The 25,885-nt window shown below is 36.8% G+C and overlaps 1 protein-coding gene across 6 annotated transcripts in view; it reads right to left on the bottom strand.

Moving 5' to 3' along the window:
* RASAL2 (RAS protein activator like 2) overlaps nt 1–25,885 on the bottom strand; it is a 405,409-nt gene that overhangs the window by 26,620 nt on the left and 352,904 nt on the right. For all 6 annotated transcript variants that reach the window (XM_017891678.1, XM_017891679.1, XM_017891680.1 and 3 more), the window contains 6 exons: nt 14,215–14,368; nt 11,669–11,767; nt 10,031–10,585; nt 7,609–7,753; nt 1,626–1,770; nt 718–954 (listed from right to left, as the gene is read on the bottom strand). In XM_017891678.1, the coding sequence (XP_017747167.1) occupies nt 718–954; nt 1,626–1,770; nt 7,609–7,753; nt 10,031–10,585; nt 11,669–11,767; nt 14,215–14,368 (1,335 nt within the window). The remainder of the gene's footprint in view (nt 1–717; nt 955–1,625; nt 1,771–7,608; nt 7,754–10,030; nt 10,586–11,668; nt 11,768–14,214; nt 14,369–25,885) is intronic.

Below are 25,885 nucleotides of genomic sequence, written 5' to 3'. Positions count from 1 at the left end.
ACCTCTAAATAGTTTAGTGTCCATTTCTTCAGAATAAGGAATATCTCTTACATAAACCAATGCCATTATCACACTAAAACTTTTAAAAACACTATTCATGAATTATCTTATCTACAGTCTATATTTAAATTCCACCCATTGCCCGCAAAAGGACATATATTTTTTCCAACTTAAGATCCAAATAAGTTTCAAGTACTGCATTTAATCTCTTTTAATCTAGAACAGCCCCCCCTCCATCTTTTGCATTTTTCACAAAATTGTCTTTTTTGAAGTGGTCAGGATAATTGTCTTAGACAATGTTAACCACATAATTTGTCTTTTCTTCCCAACATTTTTTATAGTTAGATTTTTGTATTTTCATATTGCTGGGGTAACAGTATACATACCACTTTTTATTCTGCCCTTTTTTTTCCTACTGAAGCATTTTTATCAGCACTTTTAATTTAATTTTATCTTAATGCTCTATATTATTGGATAGTCTTTGTAAGCAGCTTATAGTACCTGCAAATATTCCATTGAATGCATGTATCATAGGTTACTTAACCACTCCTCAACGAAGTGATTATTTAACTTGTTTCCAATTTTTTGCTATATTTATTAATACCACAGTGAAAATCTGGTAACATGAGTGATGAGGTTCCCAACCCTCATCCAAATTTTAGGCCTCGAGTATTTTTTAAACTGTGTTTTTAAAGTGGTTACAATAGTATCACCTACTTGGCAAAGTTGGCCAGGTTCTGAATGACCTTGGCAATAAGAGTTAGAGTCCGAGATGTGCGGTCATCAGGATACTCCTGCATAAGGTTGAAAAGACTGGGAGACATAATGGCTGGACACAAAAAACGGAGAAATAATGAGGCACTGATGAGCCTCTCGCTGATGTCTTGCTTGCCACGGTTCAGGCACTGCTGCTTCCATGATGCAAACACTTCTTTCAACTCACGAGGGAAAACACTAGGGAAGGAAAAAAGTACCAAAACCTCTAAACACAGAAGTACCAGAACCCAAAGCACAAGTGATTCCACCCTGACCCAACATATCTCTGCTTAAGAGTCAGGCTGTGAGGAGGACCTAGTAGAAATTCTGGGATGAGGTATTACCTGATTCATGGCTGAGAGGCGGTGGAAAAATTCACAGAGGCCAGATGGAGACTGGAAACCCAAGGCTACAAAACTCTGGATTAGTTTAAATTTAGTTTTGCAAAGTGGGAAAATGGCATGAGGCTCCTGACTAAACCATCTGGTTTAGTATAACTCACCATGGTCTCTCTAAAGACTGTTCATCAAAAATCTTCCAAAGTTTCACCAATTGCTGGAGTTAGTGCAATGATCAAAATTCATTAACACATCTGTTCAACACTAGTAAATATTTTAGAAAGCAAAAGAAATACTTTTGGTATTAGAGGCTATAGTACTAATATTCTGGGGAGAGATTATATTTATGTAGATAGCCAGTTAAAAAGTACTTCTGCTTACAATGGAGATTTCAATTTTAGATGGGACTGTATTGGGGAAACTTTCAATTTCTCTCCAAGACTCTCCCCTTTGGTTGTAAAATAATTGTTAACATTGTGATGACTTTTATATGAAAAGATGTTCCACAGGCAGAGGATGAGATAAGCTCACCAGTAAGAGTTGATGATCTTGCAGAAAGCCAGCTCACAGCACATTTTCAGGTTGCTCTGATGGTCTATCAGTTCACTAGATGAACATTTGCTGGGATCCACTTCACAGTTCTCATCTGACTCATACAAAGCTTTGATAAACTCCCCTATTAGAAGAGAGAAGATGAAAATATAGCTATAAACAGTGTCTTCCTGAATAGAATAAAAGGACTTATGATTTCTGTCCTAAAATGCATAATGGGGAATTCTTTTCTAGATCTGACAGGGAGGGCACAAAAGATGGCCCATGAAGCCTCATTGCTTTGGAACCCAAGAGTTGTCACATCCTACATATCATGTTTATTTTTTTTATCCTGGAAGTGGAATAACAGCAATCACTAACATCATCATCACAGTATTTATAAAAATGGTAATGATACTACTTAAAAAATGTATTAAACTAAATATATGTTTAATTAGTATAAACTCGTTATTTGTTTTAAGGCTCGCTCTACTTAGGGGACTATTATTGTTATTCTAGAAGAACAAACAACCCAAGCTTGACTGAATAGTCCACTGAAGGTTTTAAGTGCTAATGTTGGTGCCAAATACAGATGCAAGTAAGGTTCTCTATGCTTACCTCTTGTAACAGAGACAGTCATTCAACACTGCACAATATTATAGCAGATCTCCTTATAATCTCCTCCATATAATCTGTATATGCTTTTCCATATAAATTTAGTTTAGAAGCCCTGTTCATATGGCTTATGTTCTAGAAAGATACACCCACTATTCCCTGAAAGAACAAATTCCTACCTTACCTGTTTATCCTCTAGTACACACCATAGCTTGTATATCTTCGACTACTTCGTATTTCATATTGTTTGTGTTTGTTTCATTTCTAGGATGAACACCTTTGGAAGTTAGGTACTAGGTTTTATTCATGTTCAAATCTTGACTCTTCTGAATAGCTCCCAAGATGTTACAGGTGCTCAATAAATATTTATCAGAGATGGCAGTACGTATTCTTGGTTTTTTATAGGTCTTTATGAAAGAGGAGTGGATCTTTCAAAGATTCTCCTAAATATGCGCTTATTACTTGAGGTTCAGGCTAGTTATAACAGACTTCATGAAAGTGAACAATAATGCCTGCAAAGCTAAGTAGCAGCAGCAGCAGCAGCAGAAAGAGCATTTCTATCAAAACAGTTAGTATTTAGATAAATGAAAGCTTTTAAAAATACCTGTGACAGGGGATGAGAAGTGAGAGAACAGGAAACAATGTGGTATACAGAAAGGAAAGGGTGCACAGAAAAGTTAAAGGCATTGAGGTCAGACAGACTGACTGTGGGCCCTGGAAAAGTCACTTAATTAGTCTGAGTTTCAGCTGTCTTATTTGTAAAACAGTGTTAATAGTAAACACCCTGTAGAGCTGTGGTGAGGAACAGACATAATGCATGAAAAGCATGTAATATGGTACCTGGCTCTTAGTAGGAGCACCATACAAAAAGTATTTTAATGTAAAAATCATGCAACTTTTGAATAATTTTTGGTCAAGTGAAATGGCCAAAACTAGTAAGAGCTTTTTAAAATGTTACCAATTCTCACAAGATACGTATTCAATATGTTCTCTATGTCTCCTGTGCTATATGTTTCCACAAATGAACTTCATTTAAAGAGTACCTAAATTTAAAACTAAGAAATCAGTGTCAAATATCCCATATAAAAACTGCCCAAACTCTACACCTGTATCCTAAATATTCTGTTTAGTGACTTCTTTTAGGTTATATGTATTCAAGGGAAAAAATACTAATATTAATAAGAAACATGAATATTAACAATATTTTTAATTCTTCAAGAAAAGCGCCAGATAAATAACTCCAGGGACCAGAAGTAAATTAATTGTCTATAGTACCAGCTTAAAAGTTTTGTTCCTGATTATTACATATTTAAAATGCTCCAAAACAGAAAAATAATACCTTAACTATTGAAACAATAACCAGTGTTTGAGCATGTAGAATGTACCATATTGAAAGGAGAGGCTTTTATTGATTTGTAACTAGAAGGTGCTTAACTGATCAAAATTACCAAGAGAGATTAAAAAACTCACTTAAGTTTGCCTTCTTGCATTTGAAAAAAACCAGAGCCAAAGGGGGTGCTCGTTATGTTGTTTACATGTTAAGTTTGTGCCCAGAATGTTCTATGACATATTTTCTATGTAAATCATTAAGTCATTATTATCTAGCATAAAAATTGCACACGTAGGAATAAGTCAACAAGGATGGACATATTACTGCTGAAAGGAATTTGCCTCCACTGCTAAAAGTGGAAATCAGGTCTTTTCAGGGCTTTCTTTTGTATATCTCACAGATAGTATTTCCTGTGTGTCACAGGATACCAAGGTGCAATCTGATTTCAAATGGAAAGGTAAAATAGGATAACAGATGGAAGATTTAAGTCTAAACAATGCAGAGTCTGTGCAGAAAGAGTAACGCTTTAATTAAGATAAGGACTGGCTAAGAAGCAGACAGATATTGTACAATATTACTGGCACCTTTTAAAATCAATTCTCTCTGAAAATTCTTCAAGCAGTCTGGAAACAGCATCTATTTTCTGCCCAAAGTATATGAAATAGAGCAAAACTTTAATGAGAAGACAATACAGCCCCTGTCCTGAAGAAGCTTACCAATTAATTCTGTTTATGCTCTTAGAAGCAGCAGCCATTTTTACTACTGTGGCCCTTGCTCTTGATTATAAATATTATTACAGAGATTTCTGAGGGGTTACTTGAATTTCTTCCCATGTCCACTGAATTAATTTTCATGCCTCATTGAGCCCATCGGCCATTTAATCATTCACTGTCCTATCAAAGGACTGGTACCCACTTTTCATTTTGGAAATTATTTCATTCAGAAATCCTGTTTAGCAGACTGAATTTTCAAAATATGAATATTTGATTTCAAAGAAGCAGGTAGTCAATAAATATTCACTCCTATCTCCATAGAATGGAGAATACGGTTTGAGATGCTTTTTTGTTTTTTGGTGGACTTTTATAACAAAACACAAATCATTAAAGCAAATCATGAGATATAATTTATGACTGTAATAAGCTCTTTATGTCAATGACACTATAAACCTCTTTGTACTTTTCTTAAGCTCTTTATACCATTCTTAATGTCTATATGATTAGAGAAAAAATATGAAGATAAACAGGAAGACAAAAAATCTACTTCAGAGCAGAAACTAATTGTAGTAGCTACTATAATGTGTCGGCTTCATGTAAACACACTGATCCTGTTTCTTGAATGGCGACTCACTCTATTCCTTACAGCCTGGCTCCTCTCCTCCTGAAACCAGTGTGAGCGATCAGCAGTGAAATTTAAAGTGCCAAATGCAATATCCATTCTTTTTCTTTACCTTCCATAATTTTCTATTGATGCTCTCTTCTCTATTGGTGTCTAGGACTCAGTATTTTCCTGGTTTTCTTTCTTTTTTGGATGCTCTCTCTTTCTCCGATCACTTCTCTGATTCCTCTTCTTCATTCTATACCATAAACCCAGGTGCACTCTAAGATCTATCCTTGGCCCAGTTCTCTTCCTGCTCTTGTAATCTTGCAGCTTCATTTAACCTCTCCACATGAGTAAATTAGTCTCAAATTTCCAACAGCCAGCTAGACAGGTATCTTAGATTTCCTATCTAAAACCCCTGAGATTTCCTACTAGAACTTCAAATTGAATATATATGTAATTTCCCCTGTTTCACGCCTACTACTTCTGTGGTTTCTATTCCTGTTAAGAATCTCGTCATCCCCCTAGTCACTCACAAAACCCCACAATTCTCTGTAATATTTGTTCCCTCCTTCCTTTCTACAAACTGAAAAATTTGCCAAGTTCTATCAGTTCAACCTTACTATTTCTCATATCCATCTTCTTCTCTATTCTTACTTGCATGATTACCCTCATTCAGAGTCTCATTCTTCCTTATTACAATGGCTTTTTTTTTTGAGGAGTTTTGCTCTTGTCTCCCAGGCTGAAGTGCAATGGCATAATCTTGGCTTACGACAACCTCCGCCTCTCTGGTTCAAGCGATTCTCCTGCCTCAGCCTCTTTAGTAGTTGGAATTACAGGTGCCCACCACCATGCCTGGTTAATTTTTGTATTTTTAGTAGAGATGGGGTTTCAGCATGTTGGCCAGGCTGGTCTCGAACTCCTGACCTTGGGTGATCCGCCTACCTCGGCCTCCTAAAGTGTTGGGATTACAAGTGTGAGCCACCGCACTCAGCCTACAATGGCTTCTTAATTGATTGGCTTTCAGTAGACTTTCTTCACCTTTTTTTTAAAGACAAGGTCTTTCTCTCTCACCCAGGCTGGAGTGCAGTGATGTGAACATAGCTCACTGCAGCCTCGAACTCCTGGGCTCAAGCAATCCTCTTACCTTGGCCTCCCAAGTAGCTGGGACTACAGACGTGAGCCACCATGCCTGGATACAACTCATCTTAGTCTGCTAAGTTAATTCCACTGAAAACACCCTGCTCAAAACTTTCAGTGGCTCTTCAATGATTACTGTAAACTTTAAATCTTCACGCAGGCATTTGAGGTTTTCACAAACTGGTTCTAATTATTGTTTAATCTTTTTGTTTATTGTTCACATGTTTCTTTCATGTCTTTTTCTAGCTAAATGGTTTTATTCCACACATTCCTGGTTCTGTTCCAACTCTATGTCTTTTTGTTCACGTGTCCTTTTCCCCGTGCTACTTCTTATCTTCTTATCTGCTCTTGCTCAATGTCTATTTTTAACCTTTCTATTCTTCAAACTACATACCAACATAAATGCATTTCACACAGAAAGTTTGACAATTCTATCAGCTGGATTCAATTTTTTAAAATTATTTGAAAGAACACAGAATGTCTCTTTTTGGTATAGAGATATCCCTAATGTTATATCCTTATATTGCAAACTCCTTGAGGGTAAAAATCTCTCCAATCATTCAACATATTTTTACTTTCTACTCTTGATAGTCACACGTGGCTGTTGAGCATTAGAAATGGCTTATGCAAATTCAAATGTGTGATACATGTGAAATACACACTGATTTTCAAAAAGAATAAAAATGTAAAACACCTAATTAATAACTTTTATTCTTTTAAGCAATTAAATAGTATTTGGATATTCTGGGTCAAACGAATTATGTTATCAGTTTCACCTGTTTCTCTTCATCCTTTTTAATACTGTGACTACTAGAAAATTTAAAATTACTCAAAAAATAAAAATAAACAAAATTACTTACACATGGGTTGTATTATATTTCTATTGGACACTGCTGCTCAACAGTCTGTGCAGGCAGTGGGGATATGGAGGTAAAACAAAGGGCTAGTTTCTTCAAGGAACTCACATCTGCTCTATCAGGATGTATATTAAAGTGACCAGCACAGTGCCTTACTCTAGTGGTTAATGCCTCAATTTCACGACCAAATCTGGAACTGCAAGTGCGTAGCCTAGTCAGCAAGAGCTACTGATTGGACAAAAATTAGTTATGTTAAAAATTCTAGAAACTTCAAAGGCAGAAACTTGTGGGGGAGTTGTGGGAAGTAGCAAGACTTTCTTCACTTTTGATTAGAGTTTTGCATGCATGATAACAAATGTCAGGGTAACACTCTCAAGACTAGGTAATAACATCATCATATAAACACCCAACACTTTGGGGAAAACAGACCACCTCAGATCTATCAATGGACACTGCTGATATTACTGTGCATCCTGGAATCATGAAGCTGGAGACCCGGAGTAACAGTGTATGCTGACAGGGTTTCTGTTTCTACATTTATTGTTATTTCTCCACTGGTGAGTACTGCAGAGACTTCTTATGGCCACGATTCAAACCTTAACACCTGAGTCAATTAGAACTAAATAACATGCAGAATTTGAGCTCAATTCATTTGTCTCATGGGGTGGAATAACTTAAAATTGAAAGGTAAAGAAAAGAAAATAGATGTTTTTCTCTTTCATACCCAGTGCATCATGAAGATACTGTTGTCCCACCAACTTGAGGTATTCCTCAATGGATTTGGTGGCAATAGTGTTCTCTCTGAAGATCAAGACATCATGTTCTCCACAACGATCCACCTCAGACATCACCAAGTCAGTCAGAAAATCCTGGTAGAATAATGTTCAATAAGGCAGAAAGCAACTGAATAAATAATATACATTAGAAGAGACTGCTGAAATATCAGACATCCTGGAAATGTTGCTTTAAAACTAAAGCTATCAGATTTATCTGAAAGGAAAAAAAGCAATCAGGATAAAATCTTAGGTGTTACTACCCCTACATTTAAAATTTCCTCAAAGATTTTCCATCGCACTTCTGATAAAGGCCATAATTCTGAATGTAGTCTACAAGTCCCCATATTTTCTGGTTTCTGTCTGCCTTTCAAGACTTGTACCTTTTCTTTTTAGGTCCTTTAATACACCAAGCCCTTTCTGACACACACAATGTTCTCTATTTACCACAAAGCCTTTTTTTCCCCCCCAAATACTGTTTTCAGTTCTGCTCTGCTCCCACCCTTGCTTCCACTCCCACTATCATGTAGCTCATTCCTGGGATCCTTTGGATTTTAATTCACACATCATTTTCTTAGTGAAGGCGTCCCTGACCAACATTGCCCCTGAACTCCATTAGTGAGCTGCACTTGCTCCATTTCATAGTATCATCTCTATTTTTATCCTCTGCAGTTCTCACTGTAATCATATTTATTTCTGTGATTACTTGATTAATATTTATTTTCCCCAGAAAACCAGTTTCTGTTTTTGTTTACCACCATATCTCCAGTACCTAACAGTTTCTGGCATATATTAGGTGTTCAATATATAATAGCTACAAATTGGTCCACAGTGTCAATGTAGTCTACTGAACTCATCACTTGAAGTCACTGTCTAGGCTATCTTTCTGTCTGCCCACCCATCCATCCAACCAGAAGGACAGCATAAGGGGAAATAAAGGTGCAAAGAAACAGCTGCTTCATTCCTCAACAGTCTTAAAGAACTTCTTGTAAAGCTCAATGTTGGTTGTTCAGTTTGAAATGTGATAACATCGTATATTTTGAATGCTATATAATTATTGGATATTTCAAGGGCTGCAAATGCTAAAATAGGAGGAATATGCTGATTTACTTTTACTTTAAAATTAAGCATTTTAAACATCAATGGGACTTACTCTGGGGCAGTTTAAAGGTGTAACAGAGTTGTAGACTTAGGAATCACTATTAAACTTAATGCTAAGAGACAGGAGGAAACTCTTGGGGGTAAAGGTAACATTCTGTATCTTGATCATAGTGGTGGTTTCAATGGGTGCAAAATCAGTCAAAGCTTACTGAACTTTTCCACTTTAAATGGGTGTTTATTCTACCTAAAGTGTATGTAAATCAATGCTGTTACTTAAAAAAGCCTTACATATATTCTGAACCTTGAGCAACTGAAAAGTAGAAACATATCCATACAATTCAAAATTTCAGTGACACCTCGCTCCAAACTCGTAAGCTTTTTAAATGACAGAATGCCCAAGATTATCATTAGTAGATTGAAACACAAAAGTTATAATCCATAGAAGCCAGATAAGAGACTAAATATTGAATATATTGATATATTCTGACATATCAAGAAATAGTAATAGTACTTTATTTTGTTTGGTTCTACATACATTATTCTCGCTGTGAATTTCTTTGGATCTGACATGTAATTTTATCATGACCAGCTCGCATACGGTATAACGGTAACTCTTCCTAGTTAAGTGAATAACCTTCATAGGTCAAAGACTCTCTCAACTGATTTTTGTTCTTCCTATAACCAGCATATTTCCCCTTTAAAAAAAAAATTCCTGAGTTTTTACTTCTATTCAACGTGAAGTAAGATAAGTGTATCATGAAACAGCTACCAATTGTATAATATCCCTTGGATTTTTATTCTAAATATAGATTTTAATCCCACAAAGACTCTTGCTAATACCCAATATGCTTCTGGAATACCTCCTTCTGTGCCTAGAGGATAGAGCCATCAGTTAATCTTAAACAAAATACAGTGAGGAAGAAAACCACCATACAACACTCTAGAACTAAATTAAAGGTAAGGAACCTTGAACATGCTGTAGGGTTATCATGCCAATTCTACCATTTATTTTGTCAGACAAGAAAGAGCTGGCTATGTTATCTATGTTTCACGCAAATGGACTTTTAAGTATTTGTTGGTCTCTCCATTTTACTTGTTTAGTTTTCTAATCTTCGTCTTTTCTGGATCTAATAGGTTTTCTTCTTAATTCTTCTTGTTTTTACCAGTAGTAAAGCACATTTCTCTAATTTGGGTTTCTACAGTATCTATTATTTTGGTTTATGAAAGGTAGGGAAGAGATTTCAGGTACTGCAATACCCCTTTTTTACTTACCTTGGCTCTGCCAGTACTTTGAAGAATGTGCACTAAGGCACAAGCCAACTCCTCTTTATTTCTCACACTAATTACTGGCTCAAGGACAGAACACAGCATGGTGTAGTTGCTGGTGACAAATTCTGCAAATTCTTTGTATTGCTCCATAGGCAGAATGGTGATAGTTTGGAAACGTGATTTAATCCGAATAGAAGGTCCTCCTGTCTTTCCTTTGTTGGGTGTAGGTGTACTCACTGGATACCACTTTTCTACAAATTGGCGACCAGTCACACTGGCAGTGGGGATGTTGACTAGCCCTACATAATTATTCTTGTCTTTTTTCTTCTTTTTTTCCACATCCTTGTAAATGTGAACTGTGATACTATGAAGAGGTGGAAGGCTGAAGAATTCAAAATGTTCGCCCCAGAAAATATTGTCTGCTTTGGTCTTGCTGGTTGTACGAGCAAAGAGGGTATCATCAAGGCACAGTTCGCAGAAATATTTCTTTTTAGGGGCAAGGTCCTTGGCTTCAATGATCCATAAACGAAGAACATTTTCAGCTCGCCTGCAATTGTCCTATAAAGAAGCAACAAAGTTGAATTTCAGAGCTGACATTGCAGAAAAAAAATATTTTTTTCTTAAGTTGGCAATATTCATTAGGTACTCTATTAAGGGGAGTCAACAAATAATGAAAGGGATTGCTATCTCATTGCTTAGGTTAACGGCAAGCTCTAAACAAGAATGCATTAGAATCTTGAAGAATTACATATAGTTCATTATATATATTAGTTTATTATATATAGTTCATTCTATTTTATTTACTTGGGTTAAGAAAATATCATTTTGTAATGTAATTAACTTGGGTTAAGAAAATATCATTTGTAATGGTAAGTTTTCATATAACCAGCCTAATTTCTGCAAATAAAAGAGATAAATTGTTAAGAAGCTCGTATTCTAGTCCCTCTTCTATCACGTACTAGCTTCTGACATGGCCAATTCACCTAACTTTTCAGAGTCCTTTTATCCATGCTGGTAGAACCATGGCAATAATATTTGCCAATAATATCTGCAGTAAGACTATTTTTAGCTTAAAATGATAATACAGTTTGGATATTTGTCCTTGTCCAAATTTTATGTTGAATTGTAATCCCCAATGCTAGAGGTGGGGCTTGGTGGGAGGTGTTTGGATCACAGGGGCAGTTTCCTCATGGCTTGGTGCCATCTTCCTGATACTGAGTTCCTGTGAGATCCGGTGGTTTAAGAGTGTGTGGCACCTTCCCCCAAATCACTCACATACACACTGTCTCTCTCGCCTTGCTCTTGCTTTCACCATGCGATATGCCTGCTCCTCGTCTGCCTTCTGCCATGACTGTAAGCTTCCTGATGCCTTCCTAGAGGCTGAACAGATAACAGCACCATGCTTCCTATAAAGCCGGCAGAACTGTGAGCCAATTAAACTGCTTTTCTTGATAAATTACTCAGTCTCAGATATTTCTTTATAGCAATACAATAATGGCTTACTACAAATGGCGTAACACATAAATGTGCTTTAAAACTCTCAAGCTGTAGACAAATTAAGGTATTACTACCACACTTACCTTGTATTAACTAACTGCTTACAAAGTTATACATTTTTTTGATACTTGAAGCTACTATTACCTTATTAGGTTGAACTGTCCTGCGAAGGTTTTCCATCCACTTATCTCTCTCAGAAGCGGAGTTACAGCTGAAGCATTTACTTCCACTTAAGTAGGTAACCTTCAACATAAAAATTAGACATAAGAAAAAGAAAACACTGGATTTCAGGGCTCTATCATTTGGGTTTATAGCATACTTCTAACTCTTAAATGATAAAGTCAAAATGTCCTGGAATTAGGATGGATAGATGGATGGATGGATAGATAAGAAAAACATGGTCTCAGGCCGGGCGCGGTGGCTCAAGCCTGTAATCCCAGCACTTTGGGAGGCTGAGACGGGCGGATCACAAGGTCAGGAGATCGAGACCATCCTGGCTAATACGGTGAAACCCTGTCTCTACTTAAAATACAAAAAACTAGCCGGGCGACGAGGCGGGTGCCTGTAGTCCCAGCTACTCGGGAGGCTGAGGCAGGAGAATGGCGTAAACCCGGGAGGCGGAGCTTGCAGTGAGCTGAGATCCGGTCACTGCACTCCAGCCTGGGTGGCAGAGCAAGACTCCGTCTCAAAAAAAAAAAAAAAAAAAAAAAAAAAAAGAAAACATGGTCTCAGATCCCAAACTACTCATGCTGTGGTTAGAAAAATAACATAATGAGTGACATCCTTACCAATGCTAAAAAATTAATATACTAATTTAGTATTATTGTTAGTCTCGTACTAAGAGTCCAATTTTATTGAAAGTAGACAAGACCAAAAGAAATGCAGAGCTGTGAGTTAGACATATGCTATGAACCCAAATCATACCATAAGAAACTAAGATGATCTTTACTAGTTTTTTGATACCTATATCTACATCTACATCTGCTTTTTGCTTAGGTGGCATCCACATCCATTTCCAGGTATGAGAACAAAGGCCATTTTAAATTCAGCCGAGGAAATTAAAACTGGCCGATGGTTCAGAAAAATCAAAATTAAAGGCCTTTTAGGCAATACCTTAAATTACCTGCAAATAAATATGTTCAACTTTTAGTTAATAAAAAATAGGTAATAAAGGATGAGAGTTTCTGAAACAGCTTATCAGATTTCTTGAGACTGTCTTCACTATATCATAGAAGGGTACTAAATGAAATCAAAGAGTTACTAATATTGAACTACTATCTTTGGAACCCATTTTTCCTCCACTAGGCAACCAGCCTGTTGATTTCTAGTCATTTATAAGGTTAGCCTGACCACTATTAACATAGTCCTTTAAAAATGAAATATGTTGTTATATACTTAGCACCTAACTCTGGGCTTGGTATACAGCCTAACGTACCGAGTTCCACAAACATGAGAAAGTTCAACTGATTTTTATAAAAAAGAACACCAATAAATGTCCTGCCTAAATTGCTGAAGTTTGCTCACTTATTAACTCAATCTCTTGTCACAACCTAATAAATCCAATCAGATTATATGCTCTGCCCAATACAGCAGCTACTAGCCTCACATGGCTATTCCAGTTGAGATGTGCTGTAAGTGTAAACACACATCAGATTTTGAAGACTTAGTTTTAAAAAAAAGGAAACAATTTCTCTGATAGTGAACATGTTGAAATGATAATATTTTGGATATGCATGCAGCTTGTACTATATTTCTTTTGGACAGTGCTGGTCCATCAGAAGAGGAACCAAACATCTTTTGACTTCTACAACATCTAGTATAGGACTCATCTCTAGTCACTTAGTAAGCTCTTGTTAATTAATCAAGTCTCAGCCCTAATAATTCTATGTATGTATAAATATATGTATATATAGTTTTTGAATTTTACTTGTAACTGGCCAGTAGTATATATTTGAAAGGGAGAAATTACCTTATGATAGTTGGCAATTTTGTTTACCCAAAAATCAGGCACCTGCAATGTGCTGGGGTCTGGGTTAGGTACAGGGGATTTCAAAAATACATAAGACATTTAGGTCAAAATGTCCTGGAATTAGGATGGATGGATGGATGGATGGATGGATGGATAAATAAAAAAAACATGGTCTCAGATCTTGAACCACTCATACTGTGGTTAGAAAAATAACATGATGAATGTCATTCTTATCAATACTAAAAACTAATATACTAATGTAATGTTATTGTTAGTCTTGTCCTCTGATGAAAATGTACTAAGAATCAATTTTTTTTTTTTTTTTTTTGAGATGGAGTCTCGCTCTGTCGCCCAGGCTGGAGTGCAGTGGCCGGATCTCAGCTCACTGCAAGCTCCGCCTCCCGGGTTTACGCCATTCTCCTGCCTCAGCCTCCCACGTAGCTGGGACTACAGGCGCCCGCCACATCGCCCGGCTAAGAATCAAATTTTACTGAAAGGAGACAAAGCTAAAAGGAATGCAAAGCTATCTTCAATAACTTTAGCTGCAAATGTGATCAGATGAATAGATTTCTAACTTTTTCTCTGTAAGTAGATAATTTCTAGCAACTGAAAACCAATTAATTAAATCATCAACTGTACAGTAATGAAATCGCAAAATTACTAGACAGAAAATCCAATTGTTGTTTAACTATTCTTCCTTTTTTCTACACTTTATTTTTACCTCAAAGCAGAAGTCTTGTCCAAGGATGCTACTATGAAGTGGTTTCACTGATACAGGTTCCCCTCTACCAAGATCCAGACATTCCACTGCGCTGCATGGGCTCAGCAAGGATTCATGAGAACGTGACTCTTTTAGTTTAGGCAGCCCACGAGACCTAAAAGTAGAAAAAGATATTTAAGGTAGTGTAACTTGGCCAGCAAGGAAATGAAGGTCTAATGCAATGGAGGATAACAATAAATGTACAAATGCCTAAGGGAAGAAATAAATGAGGAACAAATTAATAGTTAATCTACAGTAACAATAATAGTAATCATATTTACGTGGCAAATATATTCTCTCTATAAAACTATGTGAGTACACATACACTTTTTTTCAATATGGCATAAAAATATACTATAATTTTACTAGTCTTAAGTGAGCTTCAAATCCCATTACAGACATTGTTTTTTATTCTCATTCCTATTTTGGAAGATGGAGAGACATACACTCTTTTTTTCTTTTTTTTTTTTTTTTGAGACGGAGGCTCGCTCTGTCGCCCAGGCTGGAGTGCAGTGGCCAGATCTCAGCTCACTGCAAGCTCCGCCTCCCGGGTTTACCCCATTCTCCTGCCTCAGCCTCCCGAGTAGCTGGAACTACAGGCGCCCGCCACCTCGCCCGGCTAGTTTTTTGTATTTTTTAGTAGAGACGGGGCTTCACCGTGTTAGCCAGGATGGTCTCGATCTCCTCACCTCGTGATCAGCCCGTCTCGGCCTCCCAAAGTGCTGGGATTACAGGCTTGAGCCACCGCGCCCGGCCGAAACATACACTTTTTAAGGTTATCGAATATATTCTTTCTTATGCAAAGGTATTGCCAAAAGACAAATTATTTCTTTTTGTTTTTCATGTTATAGCTTTATCCTCTTATATCATTGACAAAATAGTAGTGGCTGAATCTTCATTTTGTTTCTTTCTACTTTGGCAGAACACACACACACACACACACACACACACACACACACACACACACAGAGTCAAAGCTAAGCTTTTTAGCACAAGACCTTGTCTTTCAAAAGTCCTGATTTCCATCTCAATATAGAATTCTTTTCTGGCAGGCTTTTGGTTCTATACATGCTTTACTGTATAAGTATGAATAAAGAATAAAATGCCTTGAAGAAACCTCCCATCATGGAAAAAAAGGCCCAAACTCTCATCTAGAAGAGAGATCTTTGTCAGCACCGTTCAGTCATCCTGGCTGATTTTGTTTCCTAGTTGTTTATAAGAAGAATGCTAGGAATCATGACTCTTGTCACTACAAGAGCCAGTACTTCACTGCCTTCCTCTTGAAAGAATTAAAGGAGTCAAACATATGAAGTACAATATTCTTGAATGCCAAACTGGATGGCCATGCAGTTTGACTCAATAATTATAGTATCTGTTGCAGGAAACACCCAGAGTTACATACATATATTTCAAGCAGAAGTACTTAGTAATAAGGATAAAAGGAAATGCCTTGTGTAAAGACAATTGTTTTCATAAAACACATTAAATAAGCAGCTTCATTAAATTCCTTGAAATAACCACATCAACACTAAAAGGAACTTAAATATTTAATGTCAGAATAGCTTTCGGTTAAATTACAAAGTAAAAGATATAAGAAACTAGCACTAAGGCTGCTTTCTCCTTTCTACCTTTATTCTAACATTCTTTAATCAAATTTCATAAAATAAGAAAATCTTATGCTTACAAGGATTTTAGTTCTTCTTCTTTCCACACACACACAAAAATAAGCCACCATTTAAAGTTTAGGCTGCAAAACATGTTCTGATATTTAGTAATTTTTAAAGTAAAAAAGTCAACATTTATATTTCTTGTGGATAGTACAAAGTATGCGCAAAAGGGACGAATGCTACCTGATGTTTTGTATCTTAAAATGACAATGTTTATTTTTCTGATATTGGTCAAGAACAAAAAATTAAAATATTTAAAAATAAAAAAACAAAAAAATTACAATGTAAGCTCCATATTTATTTCCCTTTGTTCTATGTATAAGACAATGACATGTTATGTACTGCAACTATAGTACCTCAACTATAAATAATTAAATGTTAGAAAGATTATACTTTAATTATCATATAATCTTTCCCAATATGCTACATGGGAAGCCTGATTCAGGAAACTGGACACTGTAATCTTTCTTAAACAAAACAACAATTCTAGCCCATTTTTCTCAGGAGGAGTTGCTGGAAGGAAAAATCCTCTCATGCTCTGGGGTGAGCATCTCAACAGGAAAGATTAAGGCATGTTTAAAACAGAAGGAGGTATGACAAAGGCTTACTTTTATATTTTAAATTCTCTAGGAAAAATTTCTAAAGCATAAATTAATTTTATTTCAAACAAAATAAATGTCTACCTACATGAAGCAATGGTAGAGCCACCTGGCAGTGCAACCCCAAATCATAGCGATGCCACATGTCCCAGTATAGCAAGTCACTTTCTGAGCTATATGTCAGAAAACAACTCTCTGTTTAGAAGACGAGAACAAATAGAAGATGGCTTCTTTGTTGCCTTTGGTTACTGATAACATCTTTGAATAAATGTTTTCCAGGTGTTATTTCAAGCCTTCCATAGAAGCAGAAGAGAAACACAAACAACAGATCAAGACTCCATCTATCCAATTTGTAGGATAGGTAATATTCCTTCAGGCTGCACCTAGCCCCTCAGGTAACAAACAAGGCACCTGGGCTCTAGGCTGGGCCTGTTGCCATGGTGCTACACCTATAAGGAGACTAGAGCTGGAAGGCACCAAGGAGAAGCTATGTTGAATAACGCAAGGGGCATGCTCTGCAAACATGGCAAAGTTGATTACTTTAAGACAGAAAGGAAGGAATGGTGAGGCTTCTATCCATTTCTATGAACAAGTTCACAGTAAAAGGCAATAGAAAAGAGGCGAGGCCAACTCTGGGAGTGGAAGATAATCTCTTATTAAAACTTCTACTAGGTGGCTCACGCCTGTAATCCCAGCACTTTGGGAGGCTGAGGTGGGCAGACCACTTGAGCTTAGGAATTCAAGATCAGCCTGGGCAACAAGGTGAAACTCCATCTCTACCAAAAATACAAAATAAATAAAAAATAAAAAGTAAAACCTCTACTAGGAACTAACTTGAGAAACTAGCTTGCTTCATATCCTATTCCCACACCTCTACCAGAAGCTATTTCCTATATCTCATCTTGCAAGTACAAAGCTTTCTCTCACATGTGTTCTGTTTCCTTTACAGTGCCTACTATGGTTTAACGTTTCTAGGTATTATTTTACTGAAACTTACCTGGGTTACATATTTTTTTTTCTTTTAGAGAAAGATGGTGAAAACTATTTTTTTTCCACTGCATTTCCAGTGCTGAACAAGTTTCATTTTGATACTCAGGTCTAACTTCAAATGTAGCCATAAGAGGATTTTTTTTTTTCTTTTTTCTTTTTTTTTTTTTGAGACGGAGTCTCGCTCTGTCGCCCAGGCTGGAGTGCAGTGGCCGGATCTCAGCTCACTGCAAGCTCCGCCTCCTGGGTTTACGCCATTCTCCTGCCTCAGCCTCCCGAGTAGCTGGGACTACAGGCGCCCGCCACCTCGCCCGGCTAGTTTTTTATATTTTTTAGTAGAGACGGGGTTTCATCGGGTTAGCCAGGATGGTCTCGATCTCCTGACCTTGTGATCCGCCCGTCTCGGCCTCCCAAAGTGCTGGGATTACAGGCTTGAGCCACCGCGCCCGGCCACCATAAGAGGATTTAAAACTAAGCCAGTTGGAACTGTAACTCCAAACTCCTCCTAGTTACCAAAATTTCAATTAATACATAGTTCAGAACCTCATATTTTTTAGCATTTTTACGTGTGTGTACTGAATTGAAAACCAAAGTCACTAATATGTTCAACATTATTACTGAATAAATAAGCAAGCCCTCCCTGTATTGGGAAGAAAGTGTCTCCGAAAAGACAGAAGTAATTCCCAGAGAAGCATAGTAAACAGGAAGATCAAATAGCCTGGGAATGGCTTGGGACAGGGGAGGCATTATTTGTACAAATATTTCGATATAATAGCATTAGTAACCCCAAGTTTCTTCTAATTCAAGTTTACCTCCTCCTGAATTGATTTTTCTTAGATCTACTAACTACAGAGTTTTAGTAGTCCTGTGTGGCACCAGAGTTTACTCCTCTAATGGAAAGCAGAATGTGGATTTCTTGGGAGAATAATGAGTTTAAAAGAACGATTCCCAGTCCAATCTGACAATGGCCTTCATCAAAAAATCTAACCCATCCTTGAAAGTGGACTTTGTGAATCCCTTGACTACGGGTCAGGTTCTCTCCCTGACTATTTTCCATACTGCCTCATCATCCCAAACACCATGTAAGAATAATTCATGTATTGATTTAAATTTAAAAAAACTGCTTCCCAGAGGCAGTTTTACTTCTAATTAAGGAACACCATATTCTTTATATTCTTATCTTAAGGTGAGCAGACAATCTTGATTTGTGTGTAAACTTCAAGACCTCTAGCAATGTGATAGGTAATGGTCAAAATCTAATTGCTTTGCTGATGAAAATCACCTGCTGCTTCTGACTTATTTAAGAAATAAACTACAAGGCAGGTGAGGCTTTCTATTACTCACTAAAGTGAATGAGTATTATATTGCTTGAATCCTCACCACTATATGAAATCAGTCTTAAAAGATAAAAGTGAAGGGCTGGGAGATGGGGAGCCAACATACACATAACAGCAGATACACTGGTGAAGAAAAAGGGAATAAAATAACACTGATTGGTGCAATTTTAAGTAAAACACAGCTGGATTTTCTCAGCTTCACCGGCCAATTTTTCAAAATGTCACATTTCCCCACAGCTCCAATGAGGCTTGGTGGTGCTAGCTCAATCTGCCACATGTTTACAGATTTAGTTCCAAATTTAGGAATTGGGAAACTTTTAATTAAAAATGCTTATTGCCACATAAAATCCTGGACTCCAGCGCAGGTGAGTTTCTGCTTGGCTTGGCAGTTATGATTCCAGAATGCTTCAGTGAATTCCTGATGAGACAGCTCAGCCAGTAAGCTGGGTGCAGCAACATACTGTTGTATTTACCAGTTTGCATTTCTAAGGCACTCACCTTGTTTGAAAATGTCCTAGGTAGTAATTAACAAAATTGGGTATCCTAATACTCTACCAGCAAGTTTATATAGTGTCTAATCAGTTTTTTAAAATTGAATTTGAGCTTTCACTTTGGGAAAATGTAGCTTTACTTGCTCCCTGGATTTTATTATTTTCCAATTAAGTATTTTGTGAAAATATTCAACTGATGTTTGCCATTTGAAAGTGCAGATCCTTTCTTGTATTATAATTGTAAAGGTTTCCCTCCCTGGATTAAAAAAAAAAAGAAATTAGAACTCATTCACCAGAGCTCTACTTATGTGCAAAGACTTGTTCACCCTGAGGATCCTGACAGCACCGGCTGAACTGGTTTACCTGCTGTAGTTAAAGCCAGTAGTCTCTACTGCTTATATTACTCACTGATTTTATGTTAGCTTAAAATACACACCACACCATTCACACTAGAAAGCTATTTATGGAAACATAACATATAAGTCCTACTTCTCCCTGCTCTCAACCTCTAGACAGGATGGTCTAATGGGACCAGCTGGTAATGATGAAGGATGTCAGCCTGAGTTGTCACTCAGAATGAGAAACTCATGGTAAAGAAATTTATCAGTATAGACAAAAATATCCTTACCTACTTTGTGCTTGGTACATATACATGTAGACATACAGTGAAGGTGGATGCAGAAGGAAGACTAGATTATAAACATTATGTTCTAGGGAGTAGAAAATCCAACTTGCCTCCAAGATGATAGACACTAGGGAATAATTCCTTTACAGAAACTGTACCATGTTATAACATATCTTTTTGTCCTTAAATTGCAAATGTAATATAATCTACTAGTACCTATTAAACAAATTCAATATAAACACAACTATATTGAATTTTAAAAAACAGAAACTAAACCAAACCAAACCAAACCAAACTTGTAATCCAACTCAAGTAACATACCAGTAACAGTGGACAGACTACAGCTTTTATTTCCTTATTTCTGATTTCAGTTGCCAGACTTTTAGTCTCATAATTGCCATAAAAGTAATGGGTAGAAGAAGGATAAGAGAGGAAAAAAACTGGTGAAGTTCAATAACATTTTTTTTTTTGAGACACAGTCTCACTCTTGTCGCCCAGGCTAGAGTACAGTGGTGCAATCTCAGCTCACTGCAACTTCCGCCTCCTGGGTTCAAGTGATCTTCGTGCCTCAACTTCGCAAGTAGTTGGGATTACAGACGTGCACCACCTCTCCCAGCTAACTTTTGTATTTTTAGCAGAGACGGGGTTTTACCATGTTGGCCAGGCTGGTCTCGAACTCCTGACCTCAGGTGATCCACCTGCCTCAGTCTTCCAAAGTGCTGGGATTACAGGTGTGAGCCAACATGCTTGGCAACATTGACTTTTTAATAATTCTCATAACTGACTTGCTTTCCCATTAGTTTCTCATTTGGTTGAATACATGAATATATGTAAGAATCCATCAATCTAACCAATAATTAAGTGGTGTGCATTATGGGTCAGGCACTATACTAGAGGTAGATGCAAGGAATACAAAGGTGAAGACTTAAAGCATGGTCTGTGTACTCACACACAATTTATAATCTAGTGAGTTAACAATCCATTATAATACAATGTGACAAGACTTATGAAAAAGGATGCCAAAAAAGGCTCTCTGAGCACTAAGTAGAGGATTTTAAGGTGGGGGTGGTTCAGAGAAGACTTCTTGGAGAAAACAGTAACATAAAGTTGTAAACATCTTCACGGGGATGGGATGAATTTCATTATATGCAGGTGTGGAGATCTAGAGACAACGCATAGCATGTGAAAAGGCCTGTATGAGAGTATGCAAGGCTGTGGTGTTCAGACAGTGAAAGAAATTCAGCAGTGTGGTTCTACTATAGTATGGAAGTTAGAAGGAGAAGAGGCTGGGGTGTTGAAGTGGGTGAGGCCTGGTGAATAATGAGGTTTGAGAGAGATTATAGACTTGTAGTCATGTGTGGGTATTTAAATTTGATCACAATACCAGTAGATGTACATCGGAAGGCTTTAGGTGGTAGAGGGGGAATTACATGGTAAGATGTGTGTCTCAGTAAAACTACCTTGGCTAAGGAGTGGAGAAAGAAAGGAGTACACAGAGAGTGGAGAGAAAAGAAATGAAAGACCTGGAAACCAGTTCATTGATTATGGTAGTAATCTAAGTAAAGATAATGAATTAGACTAACAGATATGGGGACGAAGTAGATGGCACAGAGAGAGATTTAAGAGGTAAATAGGCTTTGATGACTGGAATGCTGGAGGAACTGGGGAGAGGGTATAGTCCAGGACAACTGCTCATTTCCAGCTTGAAACACTGGGTGAAAGATGGTGATGTCCTTCACAGGGATAGGAAAGAGGAGGCAATGCTGGTTGAGATGACAGTACAAATAAAATCAAGTTTTATACAAGTTGAGTTTGAGGTTCCTGTGGGGGTAGATGTGAACGTGAAAGAGAACATACATATTGAGAAGATAACCTAAAAACATAACCTGAGGCATGTTAACATTTAAAGCTACAAAACTGACAAAAGACACTGAAGAATTTAAGAGAGAAGAAAAACCACATGACTCAAGTATCACAGAAGGCCAGGAAAGAGGGGTCTCAAGAAAGGTGGCCACTGAATTTGAGAATTGAATTTAGAGGTAATTGGAGACGCTGGCAAGAGCAGTTTCAGAAAAGAGGACAAAAATGAGATTTCAGTGGGTTGAGAAAATGAATGAAATATGAGGAAGTGAAGATTAACTCCACAAGTCTGATTGTGAAGGGGTGACAACAGTAAAATAGCTAGAGGGAGACATGGGTTTGAAACAGTTTTAAAAAAATTAATCATCTTTTAATTTTCTCCTTAAACAACTAAGTGATAAATACTCTGGCACAAAAAATTCCAGGAGTTCAGAAGAATAGAATGTAATATAAAAAAAGGGTACCTCCCAAACACTCCTATAGAAAGGAGGCCATTAACAGTTTTTGTGAACCCAGAAATATTTTATACAAAGGATAACCCATATAATGTATATAATTATATAAAAGTATGTAATATATATTACATATATTTATATAACAATATATTTGTATGTATTTAAAATATATTTAAATACAAACATATATCTATATATACATATTCATTTACATAAGTGGGATGGTACAATACTGTTTTTAAGAGAATATTTTGGACTTCTATCCATATTGGAACATATAGTTTGTCTCTTTGTAATGACCACATAGTATTCCTTTACATGAACTTGTAATAATTTACAGTCCTTGGTGACCATCTAAGTTTCCTTCTTTTGTGATTAGCAACAAAATTCAGAATATCTTAGTACATATTATCTTCATGCACATGTGCATATATTCATACTTCGAATTCTCAGATGTGAAATTGCTAGATCCAAGGAAATATGCATTTAAATTTCTGATATGGCTCAATTACCCTCCATAAAGACAACATCAATTTAAGTGTCTATCAGCAGTGCATGTTTCTACATGCTATCTTCAACATGAGATGTGGCTGAACTTCAAAATTTCTTGCCTGTACAATTAGTAAAAAATGGTATTTGATTATGACTTTAGTGTGCATTTCTTTAATTATGAGATTGAGGACATTTGTACATGTTTATTGGCAATCTCAGTTCCCTTTTCTGTGAATTATAAACTGCTATTCCATGTTCTTAAACCATTTTCCTAATTGTTAAAATTAACTGATATGTAAACACTCTTTGTATATTAAGTAAATTAGTTCTTTTTCTGTCATATTTATAATTATTTCCCCCCAGTTTATATTGACTAAGAGTTTTTAAATTCTAAGATCATAAGAAATAAGCTATATTTTCTTTTAGAGTTTTAAAGTTTTCATTCAATCCATTTGGATTTTTTGGGAGAGGAGGAGAGATGAAAAGAGTATAGTAGGGAGTCAGCTTTATATTTTCCAAATTGCAAAATATGATCATAAATTCACTCAATTATTACTGTACAGTATTCTGCTGGTATAAGAGGGGTGTGTGTGTGTGTGCGCGTGTATGTGTGTGTAATTTTTTGCCTTTGTTTTTCCCTTCTTTCTTATTTTGTCAGCAAGTTAGGATTCCTATCAACACACACAACAAAGAGTATAATAGAAAAAACACTCAAACTGAAGCTAAAAGCCCTACATATTCACATCAGCTCAAACCACTTATTAGCTATGTGACATACAGTAAATAATTTATTCTTTCTGAACCTTAGTTACCTCATTTAAGATATGTGTAGACAATGTGGATAATGATTTCTCTTCTTAAATCTCACACAATTGTGAGAATCAAATGCAGTAATCTATAATTTCACATCTATTTCATAAACTGCAGTACAATACAAATGTGAAGAAGTATGATTATAGACATAGACCTTCCTTGCAGTGATATGATATGCATTAGTTCATTTTATGTAAATTATTCATCTGGTTGAGATCAGGAAAGCTATTCTTGAATACACTCTTTACTGGAAGAATACAAAGATGGAGTAAATGTGTAGAAATATTTTTTTCTATTCAGATAAAGCATTCTAATGAATTTAAAATGCTATCATGATGCAATTAGAAACTTCAATTGGGTTTTAGTTCATAAAAGTAAGGGATCCTTAATTGGCCCAAGGCTGTAAATCTGGAATAGGAAACTCTATAATCGATAGCTAGCCTGTATTGATTAATTAATGGCCTGGAGTCCAGTAATTTCTGAGAAGCTGTCATATCCACATAGACCATATTTTAAAAGATTGTAATTCTTTATTATCTGGAAGTCAGTTTTGATTCTTCTCTTCTGTTTCAGGCTAACAAATGTGTATTGAGTTCCTCAATAGGACAGCCATTGTGCTAGGGGATGAGGATACAAAGATTGTATCCTGGAGGATCTTTCAATCTGCTGCAGTAAGCAGACATATGAAAAGGTAAATTCAATAGGAAGCAGTTAGTCCTAGAATAAAGGATGCAGAGTTGGCCACAGGTAGTTGGGGGGGGTGGCGTAGGCACTTAGTCTAGGATGATATGTGGGAAGAATACTAAAAAGAAGGGAGGGAGCATGTAACTCCTGACTTGGGTACTGTTGCATGAGGATGAACTAGAAGTATACTTGACAAAGGACAGGGTATAGGAATAGGAAATGGCATTTGGGTTAGAAGAGACAGTAAGATCAAAAGCAGAGAAATAAGAAGCAGTATGGCAAGTATAATACTATAAAGAAGACTTTTGGCAGGAGTGACAGGACATAATATTGAGAGGGAAAGACTGAGCCATGCTGCATTTTGAAAGGTAGCTAAAGATTATAGATTTATAGAAGCATTACATACATAGGCAATGAGATATGAAAATTGAAGTTTCAGTTGAGACACCTAGATAAAACAGATTCTGTATACCAAAGTCAAGTATCAGACAAATTGCAGCATTTACAAAGGAAATGTTTTAGAACCAGTTCCACTACCTTGATCCTCTCAGTTATGTCAAGACTACAAAAAGTGGTCAGAGAATGGAGAATGGGAAAGATTTTGTGAGAAACAATTTTTGAAAGAAGTTGTGAGGCGCATCCTCCTGCTACCTACAAGGGAGAAGGGTAAAAGATACATAGAGGGCAGGGTTTGATTCCATCTGGGAAATCCAGATGATGAGAAATGACCAACTAACTGTTGGTGGCAGAGCAAGAACATTCATGCTTTTGGATAAGCCTGTACTCCTAGAGATTGTCAGGGCAAAAGATTTGTGGAGGTTTCCTGTGGACCATAAGACTGTGTGATGAAGAAACTAAAGCATCAAGAACTCCTTGCTAGAAAGGATTCGCAAGTGAGCACTTTGAAGAGAAATGCATTTGTCAAAGTCAATAAAACCACAGGCGAGAGCTCCTCAGGGATAAATCTCTGAAAAAGTCCCCAAATTACCCCATGAGAGAAAAGTCAGCTTTAAATTTCTGTTAGGCTCAGAGCATTACGGAAGGCTAAGATAGCAGTAGTAGGATTTTCTTCTCCTCTTTCTCATCTTTTTTTTTTTGCTTCTCCTTCCCCAAAACCTGGAGGGTACCTAAAAACATGGTTAGTAGGCTAGAGGGGAAAAGCAGATGAGGGAAGAAAGTAGTCTACCATACTTCCTTCTCCAAAGGCAGGCAGACTGGCTGTTAAGTGGTTTGGCTGGGGCAAGTTTGTAGTTTTGATTGGAATCTTGTAATATTTTAAACCGGGCGGGGTGCCATGGCTCATGCCCATAATCCCAGCACTTTAGGAGGCTAAGGCAGGAGGACTGCTTGAGCCCAGGAGTTCAAGGTTACAGTGAGCTATGATGGCACCGCTGCATGCTAGCCTGAGCAACAGAGCAATACCTTGTCTCTTAAAAAAAAAAAAAAAATATATATATATATATTTAATATACGTGTAGAATATATATATAGAGAACACCAATAACTTCTGAATTAAGATCTTTTATTTAAAGCAATCACAGATGAACTCTGGATCATAGACTTATATGTAAAAGCTACAATCATAAAACTTCTAAAAGAAAACATAAGTGAAAATCTCTTGG

Source organism: Rhinopithecus bieti, unplaced genomic scaffold (genome assembly GCF_001698545.2).
Source record: "Rhinopithecus bieti isolate Rb0 unplaced genomic scaffold, ASM169854v2 scaffold_20101, whole genome shotgun sequence".
Classification (NCBI taxonomy): Eukaryota; Metazoa; Chordata; class Mammalia; order Primates; family Cercopithecidae; genus Rhinopithecus; species Rhinopithecus bieti.
The sequence above is the reverse complement of the archived record's forward strand: the minus strand, read 5'-3'. Positions and strand labels throughout refer to the sequence as shown.